This window comes from Rhinolophus hipposideros (assembly GCF_964194185.1).
Source record: "Rhinolophus hipposideros genome assembly, chromosome: 14".
In the NCBI taxonomy this organism is placed as follows: Eukaryota; Metazoa; Chordata; class Mammalia; order Chiroptera; family Rhinolophidae; genus Rhinolophus; species Rhinolophus hipposideros.
In genome coordinates this window covers 49,638,870-49,660,544 of record NC_138060.1, presented here as the reverse complement: position 1 = coordinate 49,660,544, position 21,675 = coordinate 49,638,870, and the positions used below count along the sequence as shown (strand labels likewise).

Here is a 21,675-nt window from a genome sequence, read left to right as displayed (position 1 = left end):
TTTCTACAAATAATTATTAACTATAGTTAAGGAAAAATGACATAGTATTTACATTTGAACAGGAAATCCAGGGCTTTGCTCTATTTCATCCCTGTCACATGAAACATATGCATGTATTCTCCCAAAGGTTCTTTTATTCTGGATCAGTGGTGAGTCTCTCTCATCTTTTGTGCCTTCATCATGTAAACCACAATGTTGGGTGCCTATCCTCTAATAGGTTACAACTCAGTATGAGACACATGACATAATCTACCTACAAAACAGGTTGTATGTGATTTAATGATGAGTACAGACAGGAATGTACCAGAGAAGGGCTTCTGGAAAGGGGACAAATTTGTGGTGGGGAAGGCAGCCCAAGAAAGAGAAGAGTATAATAGACTGACAGAGTGGGCAAACATTAGTAGAGGGACAAGAAGCAGTAAAGAAAGTGAAGTAGTAAGGGGTTTGCATTCCAAGCTAAGGAGTTTGGATTTTATACCATTGCCCCATTAGAGATTACGGAGTACCAGCCATTAGGCTGAGGCTTCATCTACAGTACTCCAGTCTCATAACAGCGATACAAATGAATTATTCCCAGCATCCCCATCAGAGATAACCTGAGGCTGCCTAAGTCACCATTATAACACCAGAACATAGGACAAGACCTAGTGCTTTGAACATATAATGCTGACTGGCCCAAAATAACTTGCCCATAGCACCAAGATGATAGTGGCAGGGTTTTCGTTCAAACCCATGTCTGTCTGGACCTTTCAAGGTTCTTTGCCTTAATCTATGGAAGACTTTTAAGCTGTAAAATGACACGATCAATGTCACGTTAGATTGGGAGATGGAACAAGACTAAGGCAAAGACAGCAATTTCAAGGTTACTGTCCTATTTATGATCATAAGAGTCAGTAACATAGTGGAAGCAATGGAAATGGAAAGAAAGCACAGAAGTAAAGTGAAGGAGTCAAAGCAAGAGTCTTGACAACGGATTGCTTCAGAGGGGAGAACAGTGGTATATCAGGTATGGGTTTCAAAAGTTTTATGACTGAAAAAATGCTTATAGTATCTTTAATAAACAGTAAAGTCAGAGTGAGACTACTTTGGGGGTAGGATGACGTAATTAGCAAGATAAGAGAATTACTTGGACACTGTGAGCTGCCTTTCAGACCTGAACTGATGAAGAGTTTCTTACCCGAATGTCTTTTGGATGTTCCCCTTCAGCTATCCTAACCATCCAGAGAAACTTGTTGATGTCATCACCAGAATAGCCAATAACCCCTCCAAAAATAACCAAAACATAATCTACATCAAGACTTCTCATGATTTTATAGGCTGCTGTTTCATTTGAAGACATAGCTTTTCCCACCTAGGGAATAAAAAAATGAGAACGTGTGTACTTAGTCCCATAATATGCTAAAAATGAAAATTAATGTATATTTTTACCTTAAGATAGAACACATCTCAAGAGTTTGACTTACATGAAAGTTTTACAGAAATTATTTGCTATGAATTCAATAAATTTACTGACATTTATAAACTCCTCACTTACTATAACCAATTATAGCAGAAATCAGAATACAAGTTCTAATATTTTGCTAATAATTAAGTTTCATGAAATTAACATTTTAATATAAAAGCAGGCAAGCTTAAAAGAAATAAAATTTTTCATAACCTCAAGGCCAGGAATGACCAGCTATCTAACTTGCACAAATATATTCTTCTCCTCAGTCTGCCAAATATCTGATGATTAGCTACAACACTAACACAAATATGTAAACCTCATTTGGTTAACACCCGTTATCTATTTAAAATCTTTAAAGAACAGAAAAGTGATTACCTTATGTAAATTAGTTATTTAATAGAGTGAACATAATTTACATGCCTATAAAATACAGTGCATTTGTTGAACATATTTGCAAATAATTTTCTTAACTTATAAAATAGAAAATACAAATTTAGTGTTTCAAAACTTTCAGATTTTGTCTAATTTTACAGTGAGCTAAATATATCATGAGATCTGCTAGAAATCAACCTATAATTTTGAATGATATTTAAATAATACCATTCTTAAAAACAAAATAAATATGTATTACCTTGAACTCACTTTATTGAATGAATGTATAAATGTATAAAGAGGAATTTTGAGAATTCAGCAAGCAGAGTACTTTTACCTTCATTTTTCCTACTTAATCACAAGTAAAGCTTGATTGCTAAGTAGTAAATAAAGACTTGTAATGTTGATCTTGTTTATCACTTACCAGTGCTATGTGGCTGTTATTCCAGGTGTTATTATCCACCAAAGTAGTTCTATTAGCCATTCCAGCTATCTGATAGCCATAATCCCACCAAGACATCACTCGGGCATGTTCATCTGTATTCTGCCTTAGCCAAAAGTAAGCTTCTCTAAAATCATCTAAGATATTCCTGGTGCTGAAAAACAATCACAAAATCCTTTTAAATGAGATCTATAAATATGAAGAGGGTAACTTAAAATCTTGAGATACAAAGCCATTGAATAATTTCACGTTAAGGATAGTTAAGTAAAAGCCTCAATGATGGGGGTGGAGGGAAAATCAATGAAGAGCTAGACTAATGCTTTTTAAACTTTAATATGCATACAAATCACCTGGATATCTGGTGGAAGAAAAATAAAAAGCAGATTCTGGTTTAGCGGTTCTGGACTGGGGCCTGATATTTTGCAAGTCTATCAAGCACCCAAGTGAAGCAGAAACTGGAGTGGGAGAGTAGGGAGGCAATATGTAAATCAGCTGTTATTCAATCATCACCTGGAGGGCTTATTAAGCACAAATTGCTTCGTCCCACCCTCAGGTTTGATTCAATAGGCTTAGGTGGGATCGATAATTTGCATCTCTAACAAGCTTCCTGGTAATGATGTTGCTGTACAACAGGTTCTTGAATAATTTTCCTTGTAAGTTATAACACTGATGAGATGCCATATAAACTTAACTCTTGTTCAGTTCATCTATAGTAAAATTGCTTTTGTTGTATGTTGTTTTGATTTAAAGTCACAGGACCTATCAACAACGTTAAGTGAAAACTTACTGTGTGCCCAAGGACCACATTTTGAGAAAACCTAATGTATATGTTATATATGCAAAGATATTCTGGACAAGAGCATGAAATACAATCATTGCTATCCACATCTTCCAAAGAGGCTGGGCTGAGGGGTAAGGCAGAAAGAAAAACATGGAAGATTCAAAGATATCCTCAGGAATATTCTATCTTTGAATTCTAACATTTGAGACAGAGAAAAAGAGTAGCATAAAATCCTTTTGTAGCCAAGTGATTTTCTTACCCGTCGTGATTGTAAGAGGCCAGGACCACACTTGGACTGGAGTAGGCATTGCTTGTGACCCAGGTACAGTGGACTGCAAACATCATCAATAGCATCAGCATCAACATGGTGACAATGCTTTTTATATTAGGACCTAATCCCTCTTCAGTTTTTTCCTGTTCAGTTACATGTTTCCTCACTTTACCTGCCTGAAGATACAAAAAACTGGTTAGACAAATTCATCATTTGACTTTTTTCATTAAGATACTCAAGGGGGAAAAATCGAGAGCATGTTAATATGTCAATTTAATTATTTGAGAAGGAAAATGTATAATCATCAGGTATTCTTGGGTGAGTGATACAATTTTTAAAAACTATCAAGGTAGATTCTGAAGTCAAACGTGAATGAGGTTTCCTGGGACTATACCCAATACAGGAGCTGGTCACAGAGCAAAGCATCTCCAGTAGGGAGCTGCTTCCAAATCCTGTTGTCCCAATGTTTTACTTAAATGTAAAGGAGATATCCAAATGGCCTCATTCCGGCAACCTTTTCTTACAAAATCCGAATTCCTCATCCTGAAAATGACACTGTCCATCTATATTCCAGACCACATAGAACTTCAGTATAAGACAAAAACTGCATGATCAGAATCAATCTTTCAGTTTCCAAACCCCAAGGCCAGTACACTTGTTAAAATTAAGATTCATTTTTGAAAACAACATTAAAAAGAAGAGAACAGAACAGAGTCATAAGTTCTAAACCGCAAGGCTAGTTAAAAAAAAAATACACCACAAAATAGAACATAACCACAAACACGAAAGCAGGTGCTTATTAACGCGGATCTGTGTGCATTATATTGGATCTATATTAAGGAAAGAAATTTCAAAGTGAATACTTTTTAAAAATTTATTGGGGTAACATTGGTTAGTAAAATTACATAGATTTCAGGTGTACAATTCTGTATTACATCATCTATAAATCCCATTGTGTGTCCACCACCCAGAGTCAGTTCTCCTTCCATCACCATATATTTGATCCCCCTTACCCTCAAAGTGAATACTTATACTGGGAAGTTTCATTGCTTATTGGTATTTTAAAACCTAGTTAACATTTAAATAAAGTTTAACAATGTCATCCAAGACAAGTGCTCTACTCGTAATTCTTCCAAGTCTTTTCCACACTTGCACCAAATATAATCTTGCTGTTACCTGAGAGGTTAAAAATAAATTACATTATACTGGCCAGCTGCCTATTGCTAACAAACTAGAGGCTTTCTTTTTTAAAAGGTACTTTATTCCCTTTATTTTAGTATTCAATCAACCAAATAATTAAACAAGTTTACATTGAATGTGGACCTCAAGAATAAGCACATGTGCAAATGGTTTCAGGAAGGATTTATAGTGCTCAATTTTATGTAATTTAGTAGAGCACCAAGTTTCTGCTCTCAAAAATAGAGGTGGTCTCAATAAAACCTGACCAAAAATAAATGAAAATTCCTTGTCTGATTACATTCTATTTACTTATTGTGAGCTAAATGACCAACCAGGATTAGAATTTTGAGGCAAACAGTAGAGAACAACTTGAAACGTCCCAGTTTGTCTAAATCTTTGCTTAATCACGTTTCTTACTATGTATAGTTCTTACTGTGTTGGAAAAACCAAAGCACATAAAAATTTTTAAAGGCCTTACTTTAGATTCCCCACCTTATCATACAAATTTCCTGGGTTCCTTTTGTCATCCTCATCACTGCTGTCCTCCACAGGGGGGTTTTCCCTCTTCATGTCATCCCCCAAATAGTGCTCAAACACATTTGAGAAGGCAATTGCAGACAGCATGCAGACGACTGGGGTCAGAGTCAACATGAGCCTCACCATCACTCCAGCAAAGTAGACAGCGCTGATTGCATACAGAGCAACTGCAAAGGCAAGCTCTTTTAAAACACTTCGGAGAAGAAAATGGTCACAGGAAACTCAATATTTAATACCACACTATAAACCACATCTAAAAATAGACAAACATCTCATAAAAGAACTAATTGTTTTTAAATTGACAATGCTGACCAAATAATTTAATAGTCATATTTAGAAATTATAACTAATGTTGACTAAATAAACACTACATGTCAACAGTTTAGAGAAATGTATCATGATTCACATTTAATTATAGTTATTACGGGGAATGAAACAATTCATTATTTGTCAATAGCATCACATATTAGGAAATCCATAGCTGATGGATGAAAACATATTTGGTGAATTATATTACCAGGCACAGTAAGTTTACAGCAGAATCAAAGTCTATGAAAAGCTAGTGCCATTATCCGGCACGAAGTCTGCTTTAAAGTAAGAGTGGAATGAGAAGAATATGATTAGTCCAAGTTATTGCTAAAAGACTTAAAAAAAAATGCAAACTAATTCCCAACAGCCAAAGTCTTCCACATAATGTGCTAATCAGAGGGAAAGGCTCTACTACCATTTCTGGCGGAAGGTTTTACGCGTAGACTATATGACTTTATAAAGTCAATGAGTCATTTGGGCTCTTCTCTCATCTAAAGCTAATTAAAATTTATTTTCCTGACTAAAAATACATGTTATTAGACCATGTTCTTAAGTGTATAGCTCACTGAATTTTTATATATGCACACACCTATGTAATTACCATACTTATCAAAACATAGCACACTTGTATACCTTCTCAGAAGGATCCTCCATGCCTCTGCCCAGTCAGTAACTGTCCTCTCCGCACCCCATAAAAAACATCATTACTATTTGGACTTTTAAAGCATTAATTTAGTTTTCCTATTTTTTAACTTCATAGAAATGAAATTACATAAAAATGTTCTCTTTTGTACTGGGCTTTTAAAAATTTACCAGTGCTAGTCTTTTATTAATTGTTGTATTGTATTCCATTATACAAATATATCAAAATTTATCTATTGTACAGCTGATAACTTCTGGAACATTTCTAATTAGGGACTATTATGGGAAAAGTTGCTATGTACATTCCTAAACATGTCCTTTGTTGACATATGCACGCACTTCTCCTGGGTATATGCCTAGGATTGGGATTGCTGAGTCATAAGGTGGGCAATATGTCTAAGCTAAATCTTTCTTAACGATGCACTATTAACATGGCCTTCTCTCCAGAGGCACTGATCTAAGTGAACTAGAGAAGAATGAGTGTCACCCTTTGGTTAGAACTCATGTAGGTGCTATATTTTCCTCTCCCGACTTCACTCTGGAATAGTAACTTGAGTGTCACTCATGGTCCAGGCCCCATACTTTACTTGTACAGGTTTAAGGCCAAGTCCTGGTACTACAGATTATTTACTCATGTGACTGCATATTACTTCTTTTTCAGTTTCAGGTTTTATTACATGTAAAACAGCCCCAGGATACTTTTTGTGATGATTGAATCAAGTAGAAGTCTTTGGTATCTGCTTATATTGTCCTTTATGTTTTGAATACCAGATCCTGAACACTTGCTTTCAAAATAGTTTATATTTCTAAGTCTTGTAAGTTGAAAATATACACAGATCTATCGGTGAAGAGGGTGTTTACTTAAAGGCGATGCTTACTTCATTACAAAATGTACTTTGCACTGAAATTTCAATGATGGACGCCCCTGCAAACTTCTTCCTACCGTGTTTCCCCGAAAATAAGACCTAACTGGAAAATAAGCCCTAGCATAATTTTTCAGGATGACATCCCCTGAACATAAGCCCTAATGCGTCTTTTGGAGCACAACTTAATATAAGACCCGGTCTTATTTTTGGGGAAACACAGTACTTAATCAGATCTAACTTATAAAGTTAAGTCAAGAATAAACTGTAAATAAAGTTATAATTTCCAATCCTCAGCCACAAACTATAATATTAACCTCTCAGAAAACCTAATAAATCGACTGATAATTTTATACACTAGTCCTAAGTTAAAACAGAGTATACATAATGCAAATTCACTGGATTTTTCCTAAGATTTATGAAAAATTAGGGGGGAAATTTATCTTGACTACGCAGTTATGCAAATAACAACAAAACTTTAAAGTGATAATCTCAATAACAAAAATAAATAATTGTTCTAAATCAAAGTATTCATCTAAAATCTCTTACCAAATACTCTTTCATCGTTGATATTTTTAATGCAGAACCATAGGCCTGCTGGGAAGGTACACACAAGAATATGTAGATCAAAGAAGAAAGACACCCAAGTTGTAGGTTGATGCTCAGACACTGATGCAATAATTGGAATGTGTATTTTTGCATACCTGGTATTGAAAAAGTTAATATTTAAAATTAAATGATACAACAGTTCTTTTCAGACAAAAACATTTCTTTAATTGTAGATATGGTTCCTTTCTTCTATCCCGTCTCACTTAAAAGTACATTCCAATGTAAACTGCAATATTGAATATAAATCTGGTCCACACTGATAAAACTAAAACTAATATGCCCTCCTTAAAATTGGGAGAATTATCTAAGGCCAATTATATTATAAAAGTATTGGTTGTATTTAATACAAAAATCTTTGCTCAAACAGGAATTTGTTCTGCAGTTTAACTTAGTTTAGCACCGCCTATGTTTGCATCAACAAGGTTTATTACCTTTTGGACTTGTTATTAGCAGATATACCTTGTCCAGTAAGAAAGCATATTGCCAAAGTGCCTTTCTTAACAAGGCAAAGGCATAGGGGCAGATGAGGGAAATGGAAAGGACAGGATAAATTATTCCTGAAATGCCCTGAGATTTCAAAGTAATCCATTAAAGTTTAGAAAGCAAAAATAAGTATGACTGATAAATATTTAACCCAGTAATTTAACCTAATCAGAATAACTGTCTACCACAGGGGTTTTCCCTCAAACTCTCTGGTGATCCACTGGCTGATCTCTTCAAGTATGTATCCAAATGTTAGTCACTCATACATAATTAGCTTATGCCCTTTAATTAAACCTGGGCATGAACCCTTTTGGTATCACATCAAAAGGTAGGTCCATTCAATAAATTGTGGTAGGTTTTTAAAGAAGACAGAACAGCGGGACCAGGGGCAAGAGGTAAATTACCATCAACAGATTTTTTTTTTATTCTTAGGAAAATATTTTAGGGATAAAAAGTTTTAATGAACTAGTTGTTTAATTTAAAAGCAAATTTTAAAATTAGGTCATTTTATAATAGCACTCTTAAAAAACACAAAAATATTCTTTAGTGTATTTAATAGATTAAAAATATCAAACTTAGATAATGTGGCATTTGAAAAAATTAAAAATTTTTTTCTTAACATCTACAGCATATGGGTTTATTACATAAAACCTAGTCTTAATGATAAAAAGTTAAATATTACCAAGAGATGGCAACTTTGAATACACTGGTAAAAATAAAAATCAATTATTAATACTGCACAAATGTTTCCTGAAATGTTTTGACAAAACTAAAAAAATGAGTTGCCCACACAGAACAGAAATACATGACTTATATATCATACTAAAGGTACATTCCAAACAGGTATTATAACAAAGAAAAATATAAAAGATTCAACATTTACTAAACTAGTATATGGTAGGTATTTTAGAAATGTTGCCCAAGTACTGACAAAGATACTGACAATAAGAACAGAGGGAAAAGGGCATTTAATAAAATGAGGGCAAATAATTTATCCGCACTTACCCAGTATCCCACAATGAGTAAAACCTGCCACTCCACGGTGCAATGTAACCTTGGAAGGAAAAATGTAGAGGAAATTAATTGGCCTTTTTATTGCTTTTATTTGTTTTATTGGTTTTATGTTTACTGATTATTACGGATTAAGTTAACCTAATATTAGAAGAATTTCAGTTTTCTCTTGTAGGTGACAACATATTTCACAGGGCCGGCAGTCAGATAAAAAAGTAAGTGATCAAATAAAAACATTTTTGGAGATTACATTACCAGAGAAACGTAAGTTGACAGATAAAATTATAGGAAGTTTTCCAATTCTTCCTTAAACTTCTAGTTGACTAGTCAAATAAAGCTAAGACAGTAAGATAGCATTGGATAATTTTTAAAAGGAGGGAGGTATTTAAACAATCTAATCTAGTATGTCAAATTTAGATAAATTATCAAGATGATTTTAAACATTCATGCCTTTTACTCCTATCGATTAAGTCTTCATGATTTTATGAGCTAGGCTGGTACATTAACTTAACAGATGGAATACTTTTAGAAAGAAAATTGACTTGTTCTAGGGACTAGTGAAATCAGCATCAGAAAGTAACTTAGAATCCAGAAGCAGACTGAAACTAATTTGGTAGATTGTTTAAAAGTAGGGGAGAGAGAGAACATATGCACACAAGAGGGCAAGCATGCAGTAGTGGTTAACATTGGAAGCTTTGAATTATACAATTTGGGCCTGTTCATCTATCAAGAGAAGGATGCTAGAAAGTGAATTTATCAGATCCTGAAGCAGTAAAATCAAGATACTGTTAAAAAAATAAATCACAATTTGTAGTGCAATTCATATTGTAGAACCTTTGGCTATTATTTTCTTATTATTTGTAAAGACTACACAGTATTTAACCCCCTAGGATAAATGGAAAATGCACAAAATTTGTGAAACAATTACCTTTTTGAATGATCTAGAGTCAAGATTCACATCCTACTCATACCTACCTGTGTAAGTCAAATAGATGACACTAAGAAACACAGCACCTGCAGCTACTGATACACCCAAAAAGAAAAGGGTCTGGAACTCTTGTTTTGTTAATCGGTCTCTCAGATACTGCAAGAAAGCATAAGCTTGCAGCAAGGCAAAGACACCTAATCAGAGAAAAAGATCATATAAATAATCAACAATGCCCTTTTCCAAAGACATTTAAAAATGTTAATTTGGAAGAGATACTTAGAAAACCCTGTACCATTCATATCAAAGACTAGTCATTTCATCTAACCAACATTTCCTGTCAAATGACAGTTAATCAATTAATACATCCAAAAAAATTCTTATACTTTTTTTTTTGAAACGATCCCACTCCCCATACATGGTTCAGGGAAGAAAAATCCCATTTCAAGTATCTGGAGCCCAGGTAGCATATTAAATTCCTCCCTTTGTCCCATATTTTAATGACATGTTTTCTAGGGGGGAAAAAACAGAAATGTGATGAAAAAGCAATCCTAAGATTTACTAAAGGATACAAATGACTTGGATCGGGAAAATCCTGATATATAGTTACTGTTTATGGTTGAGTGATGGGATGTGACCTTAATTACACACTTATATAAGATTCTAAATTAGTAGATATAAGAGTGAGTGATAAGATAAACAAAATTAAAACAGCAATAACTAAAAGTATTTAATTGTCAAAATGTACAAAACACAATACAAAAGCATTAGGTATAATACTAAAAGAAGGAGAACCCTAACCCATCTGGAATACTGATTTTTCTTTAAAAAAAAAAAAAACTAGCAATAAGGATTATTTTTAACAATATGTTTTAGAATGATTAATAAACATTATCAACTATTTAGATTTTAGGAAATGTAATAATGCATATGTATAAAGAGTGAGGTGATTGTGTATCTACATAGACATTACTATACACAATTGTATACTCCAAACTGAATATACATTTCTCTCAAACTACTACTTGCTTATTTTAAAACAGCACATTAGAAATGCAAGTAAAAGTATTTCACACATTTAAAAGTGCTATATAATAGTAAGTTGTGAGTTTTTAACATTTTGGAGGAGTGGGATGTTACAAGAGTCTAACTGAGAATCTGATGATAAAAGCTATGGATGGGAAACATTTGAGATCTTGCTCCCCACCATGTGTCATCAGTTTGGCTCAAATAAACTCTAATAAATTCAAAAATAAATAAATGAATAAATAACAGCTATGGAACATCACCTCAGAAAATTAAATATACGAATATTTATAAAATGTTACAAATAAAGTAACTAACCACAGCCTTCGTATGGGCTATGGACCTCACGTTCAGAATCTCTTACAAAGTTTTATTCACATAGCTCCCATTATCTTGTTACTTGTGACCCAGATTAATAATGACAAAGTACTGTGCTTATATGGAGGGGAATTATATGACTTCATAATTAATATAAAAGCCATTAATTCCAGTTAGTAAATAGAGAGAAAATATTTTAGTGAGAGGTAAGGAACATAAAAACGAAATGTTCCATCTAAATTTGCTGAAATGGAAACTCAGTAGTACAGTAACTCAGTGTACAGATATACTGTTTAATATTTGTTTATACAAGTGAATATTATTTAGTGTTTGCAAGTGACATGAATTGTGCAAAAAGAGATGCTCTGCTTTTCAAAACAGCAGTGGCTGAGAAGATAGGCAATTTTGAGAACACAATAGCAGAAAGTCTCAATAAAACTATGATATTCTTATTTTACAGTGGTGATATTTTAGAACAAATATGATGAAAATTAAAAACGAAAAAACTCACTTTGTTCCCTTGAAGACTGCCTAGTCATACAGTCATACATTCTTTAGAAGAAGGAAAATAAATATTTTCTCATACCTGCAGCTGCCATGTGTTCACTTGTTCTGATTGGCTGAAATCCCACAAAGGGTATCTGCATGGATAATATTAAACCCACAATGTAGAAAGTGCTATATGCTATAAAGACAAAATAGGAGACAATGATAGTTTACTACTACATTAAATATTTCAAACATAAATGTATACATAACTCGTATCTTTTTAGCAAAGTTTTAACTGAACTTAATTTTAAGAACAGACTCTTGAAATGACTGTTCTACTCAATACTATTTTATAGTCAATCATACATCACAAATCACAAAAATTCTTTCTGCCAATTTAAAAAATTATTTTAAGTACTTTATTTTGTAAAATGTAATTTAGAACAGTTAGGAGACTGGTGCTTCTTTCCTCTCCCCATAATGGAATCAAACTTTTTCAATCATTAATAATCACTGATATAACCCAAGAAGCTACATGATATAGAAATAAATAAACACCATTCCTATTGCCATTAATCTAAAGTATCCATGACCTAGTGAATACTTATCATCATCTCCATATATGAAGAGCTGTTATTATCTCAAAAGCTCTCAAGCATTTTATACCCTTTTAACAGTCTCCTACTACTCTTTGTACAGTATTTAACAGTAAAAAAAAAAAGCCAGTCCACTAAGTTTTCTGTGATTAAAGAAAAAAAGGACTTAGTACACAGAAGTTAAGCCATAAAACTGAGTAGTTATTGAATTTACTAGGTTCTAATAAAGAAAACCTATTTGCTCTTGCCACTGAGTATATTATAATATTCTTGGCTTGTATCAACCTAAATGTATAGGCAAATTGGGGATGGGTTACAATCTGTCTAATAAGACTTGTTTTGCATTTAGGTGTTCACAAACCACTATTAGATAATTACAGAGAAAATCAGAATCGCTGTAATCAAAAATTATTTAGAAATGAAGATAAAACCCATCTGAAATAAGTTAATGTGAAAATTATTCCATTTATAAAACTTATTCACGTCATTTTACGAAGCACAGTCAATATTCAGTTGTTGGCAAATAAAACACTCTATTAGAAAAAAAGACGGGGTATATTTAGGAAGAAAAACTGTTATAACATACAGCATATACTTCCCTTTACCCAACTTAGTTGAGAAAAAATGTTTACTTGCTTTTAAAAGAACTTGCATTTACAGCAGGTAAATTATGGGCTAATGGTTCAAATGTTAAGTTGCCTCCCAAGCTGTCTCATAAGAGATGACTATAGTGTTAGGAAAAGGATAAGAAGCTCAAGTAAATTTAATAGAATAGACCAATGTATGTGAGTAAAATTTCTGATGACTGCAAGCTAATGGAGAACTGGTGGTCTAGGAGACTGCAGAAATAATCCATCCCATATAATGTACTTTCCAGATACATTAATGTTGGAATGGAATTACCCTCAATGAGGTATCTGAACACAAATGCAAAAAAGTTAAGTAAATAAGAATTTCTCTATCACATGATTTGAACTGTCAGTCTATTTGGTTGACAGGTTTTCTAATATCAATATGTTTCTTTTACAAATCAGTCCTTTTGTAAATGTCCTGACAAAGGGTTTGGACGAGAAGATTTATAGATTAACCTAAGATTTTATGATCAACAGGCCTTTTAAACACCTGGAGCTGAGAAACCAAACCCCAATCAAACTTAGACAAATACTGAACATACAAAGGCACAACTAGAAAGATCAGGCCTGAGAAAACCTTATGTCATTTATGTGTTTTAATTATAGTTAAGTCCACTTACATCCAAACACCACAACTTCTGAAGCTGGATTTCTCTATTTTATAAACACAAGTGAACAATGAATATTGTAACACTGTCACGGAATTTGGATTAAATATGATAAATGGCACATGTTGAACAAAAAGGTGAAGATTTAAAAAAAAATAAGGTGAAATATAATCATTTTAAAGTGACCCAATCAGGGGCATTCAGTACATTCACAATGTTGTGCAACCACCACCTATCTCTCATCCCAAAACGTTTTCATAAAAAGAAAACTCCATACTCATTAAGCAGTTGCTCCCCATTCCCGCCAGCCCAGCCCAAGGCAAACTCAAATCTCTATCTGCCTGTCTCTACGGATTACTGGCTTGTCCTTAATTGCAAAAGTCATGGGTGGTTTTTTTTTTCCATTTGTTTTAAAAAAAATACAGTAAAGAGTGGAAGTCTCTGGTCCATTTACTTTCCTATATGTCACATTTTTCAGCAATAACCACTAAAAGGTATAGTGGGCATAAAAACACACATTCATATTCTCTCTCTTCAAATGGAGCTATACTGTGTTTGGCAGTGTAACATTTTCAGCAATTACTTGTTTGGGAACCACTAATGAAATTTCTTGTCAGGGATTTGCTCAACTACATTTCCAGACATATTCAAAAAAAGAATAAACTTGGTAATATTCTCAATTCAGCAGTTTTATGCAACTTCACAAAGACATTTATTGTTACTAGTAAAGAAGAAAACACTTCATACAGAAATAGATGCACTAGGGTTCAAGTTAATAATAAGAGAAATGGAGATGAGTTCAAAAGAAACTCAATCTCAGAAAACATTAAAGGTTGGGGCAGAGGCTTTCATTTGTATTACTTTGTAAACATACTGTAGGTTAGTATCAAATAAAGCTGACCTAATGTAAACAAACAAGTTCTCCACAATATTTTACCTCTGAAATTCCTCTATCCAAACTGGCCTCATTTATACCTACCTCATATGCCCCAATGATACAAAGCTGATAAACGCAATAATCCAAAGACAACCATTTTCTTTTAAGAGAATTGGATTCATGTCTTCTGTACTTTATATTTTTTGGATCACTGATCCTGAGATGTTTACATAGGGGGATATAAGTTCTATTTCATAGCACTCTCTAATACACAGATAAGTATTTCCATTAAATAAAATTCAGGATTGCTTGTCAGGTTATATAAAGTATCACTTGCTTAATACTGCCCTTCTCCTTGAATATGTAAAATTAGGTATACATCAATTTAAGTCCCATGCACAACTCATATTTTAAAACAGAAAATAAGAATTAGATACACTGAGTAGAAAGAAATAGTGAATTAACTCTCAATTCTTAAAAATAAAGACAATCTCTACTGCAAAATGAAAACATGTTTTTCTCCAGGCTATGTACTATAGCATCTAACAGTGTGTTCAAGACATTCTAAAAATACAAAATCTTATTAAGAGCAATCCTATGCTGTAAGAGTTAGATATCTAATTGGGAAAATCAGAGATGTATACAAATAACCACAATACAATAAAGCAAGTACATGCGGGAATGGTGAAAAAAACCCTCGCCCTATAAAAACTTAAAGGAGGGAGAGATTTGCCTCTTTTGGACATGAGCATTGAAGAGGCAATCGACCACACCAGTACCACTCTCTAATGTTCTCAGAACGCCTCAACAATACAAACTGATAGCAATCATTCCCCACCAATTCTTCTTACCAACTCTCTAGGAGACTTGACCAAACTACTATACACATCTATTACCACTTTGTATCTAGCCATGTTAACCTACTTTTCTTAGCCTCTACACCAGACGAATAAAGCTTTCCATCAAAGCAGTGAGTTCTAAGGAAATGCACACCACTGGTAGTAATGTTGTAAATCATTTATTACACCATGAAAATGTGACCACACTGCCATCCTGTGGAAGCACAGTTACTGACATTCACTACTGAAGATCATACCCAAATGTGTTAGGAAAATTACCATTAGAAACCTATATAGAAAGTCTATTATTCTTTGATTATTTTTAACAACAAAAACAAAAACAAAAAAAGAAACCTCTTTGATTTGGAACAAATAGTAATCTTCTAAACAGAGCCTAAATATCTTTCACTCTTAAAGTACTTAAAAAAAAAAAATCTAAGAGGGGAGGTGGGAAGGGGGGGGTGAGGGGGAGACCAGAATGATACAGAGAACAAAAATCACTACCATTGACTTAAGGGGCACAAATGAGTTGTTCTGTAAGATAAAAGGCATTGAAAGATCTGATTCAGATTCCACTGAAATTCCTGTTTTCAAGAAGCTCTTGAGGTTCCCCAAACCAAACAAGTATCTTCTATGACAAAGCATCAACTTAGGATGCCTAATGTATCTCTTCTATTGGGCTGTTCCTGAATTATTACATCCTTTTATTATAAACCAGTAATCTAGTAAGTAAAATACTTCTCTGAGTTCTGTGAGCCGCTCTAGCAAATTAACCGAACCCAAGGAGGGGGCTGCGGGAACCTCTAATTTATAGCCATTCTGTCAGAAGCAGAGGTGACAACCTAGACTTCAGATTGGCATCTGAAGCTGAGGACAGTTTTCTGGGATTGAGCCCTTAACCTGTGGTGTCAGATGTTATCTGTGGGTAGATGGTGTCAGAACTGAGTTGAATGGTAGGACACCTACCTGTGCCTGAGATAGTTTGATGGTAGGCAAAACACACACACACACACACACACACACACACACACACACACGATGGAACAGACCACTGATACATTATATTAGTGGTAAACAAAACAAAACAAAACCAGAAGAGGCTGTCTCTGGGGATGAGAATTTAGGGAGTGATCCAGTTAAGGAAAAGGTAGAGAAAGAGGCTGCTGATTTTGCTTATAAACCTTATAGTAATATTTAATTTTTTCACTTACATATATTTATTACCTTAAACTTTATAGTTATAAATAAAAATAAGCATTCCACTCTATTAGAAGCTGTGTTTTAGTTACTATATTGTACTTTGTATGACACTTTGCTGTTATTTCTCCACTACAATTCATAATCAAAAATAGTTGTAGTGAAAATTTTCAGTTTTTTTAAAAAAGGAATAATCTTTAGACTCACATTGGGGTTTTATCTCCTCAGTCTTTTATAATCACTTCTCTCAGCCTCTGGAACTCTGTTTTACCTGGCTATTCCTTCAAAATTTTAACACCACTGACAAACACTTAAATAGCACTGTGTTATAAGCAGTTTTCACACATTAACTCATTTATTCTTAAAACTCTGAGGTAGGAATTATTATCTCCATCTGACCCATGAGGACATAAACGAATAAAGAAATTAAGCAATTTGACCAAAATTACACCACTAATAAGTGACTAGGCCAGGAACTGAATCCAGTTAATTTGGCTCAGCAGTGCATATTCTGACCCTCTATGTTAGGGCACTTATTTATGATTACATCACCACAAATCCTCTGTAAGTCTGTTTCTATACTATTTTCCGCTCTCAAGATCAATGTTTATCTAAATGAATGGGACTATATCAAACTAAAAAGCTTCTGCACAGCAAAAAAAACCATCAACAAAACAGAGGCAACCAACCAAATGGAAGAAGATTATTTGCAAACAACACCTCTGATAGGGGCTAATAACCAAAATATATAAGGAACTCATATAACTCAGCAACAAAAAGACAAACAATCCAATTAAAAAATGGGTAGAGGACATGAACAGAAACGTCTCCCAACAAGACATACAAACATGGCCAACAGATAAATGAAAAAAATGTTCAACTTCACTAGCTTTTAGGGAAATGCAAATCAAAACCACCATGAGATATGACCTCACACCTGTTAGAATGGCTATCATCAAGACAAATAAAAAAAGTATTTGAGAGGCTGTTGAGAAAAAGGAACCTTTATACACTATTGGTGGGAATGTAAATTGGTACAGCCGCTATGGAAAACATTATGGAGGTTCTTTGAAAAATTAAGAATAGAATTACTATATGACCCAACAATCCCTCTCCTGGGTATCTACCCCCCAAAATATGAAAACATTTATCCATAAAGATATATGTACTCGGATGTTCATCGCAGCATTATTTACGGTGGCCAAGACATGGAAACAACCAAAGTGTCCTTCGATAGATGACTGGATAAAGATGTGGTACATATACACAATGGAATGCTATTCTGCCATAAGAAGAGATGAAATACTGCCATTTGAGACAACATGGATGGATCTTGAGGTTATTATGCTAAATGAAGTAAGTCAGACAGAAAAAGTTAAGAACCATATTACTTCACTCATATGTGAGATATAAAACTGAAGGCAACAAAGGAACAAGATGAGCTAATAAAGAAACTAAAACTCATAGACACAGGTAACAGTTTAGTCGTTACCAGAGGGGAAGGGAGGAGGGGGGATTGTAGAAGAGGGTAAAGGGTGTCAAATATATGATAATGGAAGAACTGACTCTGGGTGGTGAACACATAATGCAATATATAGATTATGCATTATAGAATTGTACACTTGAAATCCACGTACTTTTGTTGACCACTGTCACCCCAATAATTAAAACAAACAAACAAAAATCAAGGTTTATCTCCAAAATTTTCAGAAGGGCATGGTTAGTTGGAAAGCCTAAAAAGACTTCCCTTAAACTCAAAATTGAAATTGATTTTCACAAACCCTTCCCCTTTCCATTTTGTTCACATGCTATAATTACACTGTAATAATGGATTACATTATGAAAGCTCCTTAGAAGAATCCTATTGGCTAGCACAAAACTTAGTTATCTATTAAACACTTAAATCTCTAGTGAACCAATTTGCTTGAATTTCTTGAAAAATAAGGTAGCATTAGACAAAATAAATTCTAGCACTTCCAGCTTTTGTGTCCTAGAAATTTTACATGCAATTTTTCTTTTAAGTTTGTTGTTTTATAAGTTAATCTAGCATTAGATATGTTCTGTTTGTAGCGGTAAAGTATAAATATGATTCCTAAAGTTCATGGCTTTATTTTTAATTCACTAAACAGTAGGATGATCTTTACTTATTTTTTCTTTTCTTTATTCTAGGATTGTCTAATCCTAGAATAATTTGCGCAAAACTAAAATAGTATGTCTATAACACTTTACTCTTTCAATGATGGTTTTCAGAAAATATTACCAAAAAAATACCTTTCAGGTATAACATAAAAAGCGATTCTGCTACTCTCCTTACTCAAATTAACTCACTAGAGAAAACACAGACAATACCATAAACAAATTTCTTCATTAACATATAAAAATCATTTATCAACATTAGAAACTAATTTCTTCCTTCTTAAATTATTGTTGTTATTTAATGAGACACTTATAAACCATAAGAGGTAAAATTCATACTTTTATAAATGAAAAGGCAAGTCTCATTCATTATGAATTTAATACATGCTCATTGCTCACTGTAGAAAATTTAGAAAGCAAAGTATGAAGAAAAAATCAGTAGTAATCCTTGCTGTCTGCTTTTTATTAACATTTTCCTATATCATCAAACAGTAAAAAATATTCAATTTAATGACACTAGTATTTCATGGTATGAAAATGCTACAATTTAAGTATAATTATAAATTATAATTAGACATTTAAGCTCTTTTCACAACTACAAGTTATACCACAATAAATATCCCTAAACATGTCTTCATATCTTTAATAATTTTCTTATGACATATGTGATAAACTTTTATCAAATTAGAAAGGTTAAAATCATTTTACATCTCATCAGTGTTAACATGATATCTGCAAACCAGTCTTTCTATAAATGCAAAATAAGACTTTCTTCTTGTTAAGACATCAGAATCCTATTTATTTATAACATAATTTTGTAAAATTTACTTTCCAATACAGTGAAATTCAACAAGTCCAAAATATGCCTTCACAAAATAATTTAACTTTATAAACTTCAATCCCCCTTCCCCAAATTTCATCCACATTATCTTCCATGTACCTCCTTTTCCACATGTGAACTAACAGTTTTCCTTGGCTTAACAACTAAGTCTAAGGATACGTGAAAAAAATTTACTCAAAGGGAAACGTTTTTCTCATAATTATTTCAAATGATTCACTTTTTCTTTACTTAATTTGATACTTAGAACCCAATCAAACTTTTGGTTATTATTTATGAGTTTTCCATATATCAATCCTTTATTTCTTTATCTAAATATTTCTGCTCACAAAGAGGAATAACTACAGACAAAGGATGTTATATATTAAAATCACGGGATAACCTGTATATACAAACACACTTGCTAATGCTTCCATTTTTAATGTTAGGTAAAATTTAACTTAAATCCTGATACATTTAGGATGAAAGAAGAGAAACAATTGTTTTACACCATCACTTTTCATCCATTTAAAGGTAAACTCTATGAACGAGCATAAAAATCAGTTACATGAGTAGAATAAGAGAGAAAAGAAACAAGGAGGGTGGGGTAGAGAAACTGAATTCTATGAAATTAGGAGACATTTACTAATCTAACTTTATACATATATATAACATCCCTAAACCATTTTTTTATTCACTCTGTAAAAAAGAAGAAATATTCTCAAGAGCCAACCAAAGCACTGTTAATTGCATGCTTTTTCTAAAGTGACCAGAGTTCCTACTCACCAAATAAAAGGTCTTTTTCTCAGCTTTCATCCTACTAGATCTTAGTGCTAACACTCAAGGGGATTTGGATACTGCTCATGTTTTAAACTTTTTTGTAGACTTCCATTAACCTCTTTAAAAACATTATTTATTTGACTACATCTGACTTCTCCTTGGTCTCTTCTCCATCTTCCTAATTCATGGACATTTTACAAAAGTCAATCCCTCAGTCTTCTCCTCACTCTATTCCTGACAAATTTTCAGGAAGCCAAATTTTAAAAATTAAACAAACAAAAATCTTAGTTCTTTCCCTATAACCATTTAATTTAAAAAATTTCTTTCTTATATATTTCCCAAACAAAACAGCTGAAAATTATAGTTTAATCTATTATTCTCCTTTCTGGATCCCAATGACTGTTTACAATGTTTTCAGGGTAGGGAAACCTCATAGATTGGTGTATTTTAACAGTCAAGTATTTATTTAAATGCTAGGTACATAGTTAACAGTGATTTTTAGCATCATGGGCTGTGGAGCCAAAACACCTAAGTTCAGGCTTCAGCTACATTATTAGCTACAAGATACTCAGCAAATTATTGTGTGTTCTCGTTTCCTCATCTGTAAAATGAGGATAGTAACAATACCTACCCTCATGGTGGGGTTATGAAGATTAAATGAGTTAATACACATAAAAAACTTAGGACAGTTTGTGGTGTATAATAAGAACTAGAAATATATTAATTATTTAAGTAGTGATTGTTACAAGGTATGCTGAAATGGCTAGAAATATAATTAAAATATTATGCATTTTTAAAAATTGCTATAATTCAATATTCTATAAAATTTACCCTTTTAAAATGTACCATTGAGAATTTTTTTTTATTATATTCACAAAGTTGCATAACTATCACCATTATTTACTTCTAGAACATTTCCTCATGCCCCACAAAATCCCATACCCATTAGCAGTCACTCCTCCACTTCAAAAGCCCCTGGCAACCACTAACCTACTTTCTGTCTCTGGATTTGCCTATTCTGGAAATTTCATGCAAAAAAAATCCTACAATATATGGCCTTTTGTGTCTGACTTATTTTACTTAGTATAATATTTCAGGGCTCACAATGTAACATGTATCAGTACTTCATTCATTCTTATGGCTGAATAATATCCCATTGCATGGCTATACCACACTTTATCCACTCATCAATGATGGACATTTGGGTTGTCTTCACTTTTTGGCTATTATAATGAATGCTGCTATGAACATTAGTGTACAAGTTTCTGTGTGAATATATATTTTCATTTATCTTGGGTATATACCTAGGAGTGGCATTGCTGGATCATATGGTAACTGATTAAGTTTTTGAGGAACTGCTAAATTACTATGTTTTTTTAATCAAATAAACATGCTTTATATCATTGTGCTACTGTTTTCCAACATTATAATGGGATTCTATTATTTTACTAAGACATTAGTTTCTGATCACAACTTCTCTCTAATTTAA

At 33.1% G+C, this 21,675-nt stretch overlaps 1 protein-coding gene across 1 annotated transcript in view; it reads right to left on the bottom strand.

The window, feature by feature from the left end:
• The window catches only part of STT3B (STT3 oligosaccharyltransferase complex catalytic subunit B), an 81,873-nt gene that overhangs the window by 8,484 nt on the left and 51,714 nt on the right, over window positions 1-21,675 (bottom strand). Inside the window, exons 6-13 of the mRNA XM_081073385.1 lie at window positions 11,802-11,900; window positions 9,922-10,068; window positions 8,941-8,989; window positions 7,393-7,547; window positions 4,985-5,196; window positions 3,302-3,489; window positions 2,244-2,415; window positions 1,178-1,351 (exon numbers count right to left, since the gene is read on the bottom strand). Coding sequence (XP_080929511.1) covers window positions 1,178-1,351; window positions 2,244-2,415; window positions 3,302-3,489; window positions 4,985-5,196; window positions 7,393-7,547; window positions 8,941-8,989; window positions 9,922-10,068; window positions 11,802-11,900 — 1,196 coding nt within the window. The remainder of the gene's footprint in view (window positions 1-1,177; window positions 1,352-2,243; window positions 2,416-3,301; window positions 3,490-4,984; window positions 5,197-7,392; window positions 7,548-8,940; window positions 8,990-9,921; window positions 10,069-11,801; window positions 11,901-21,675) is intronic.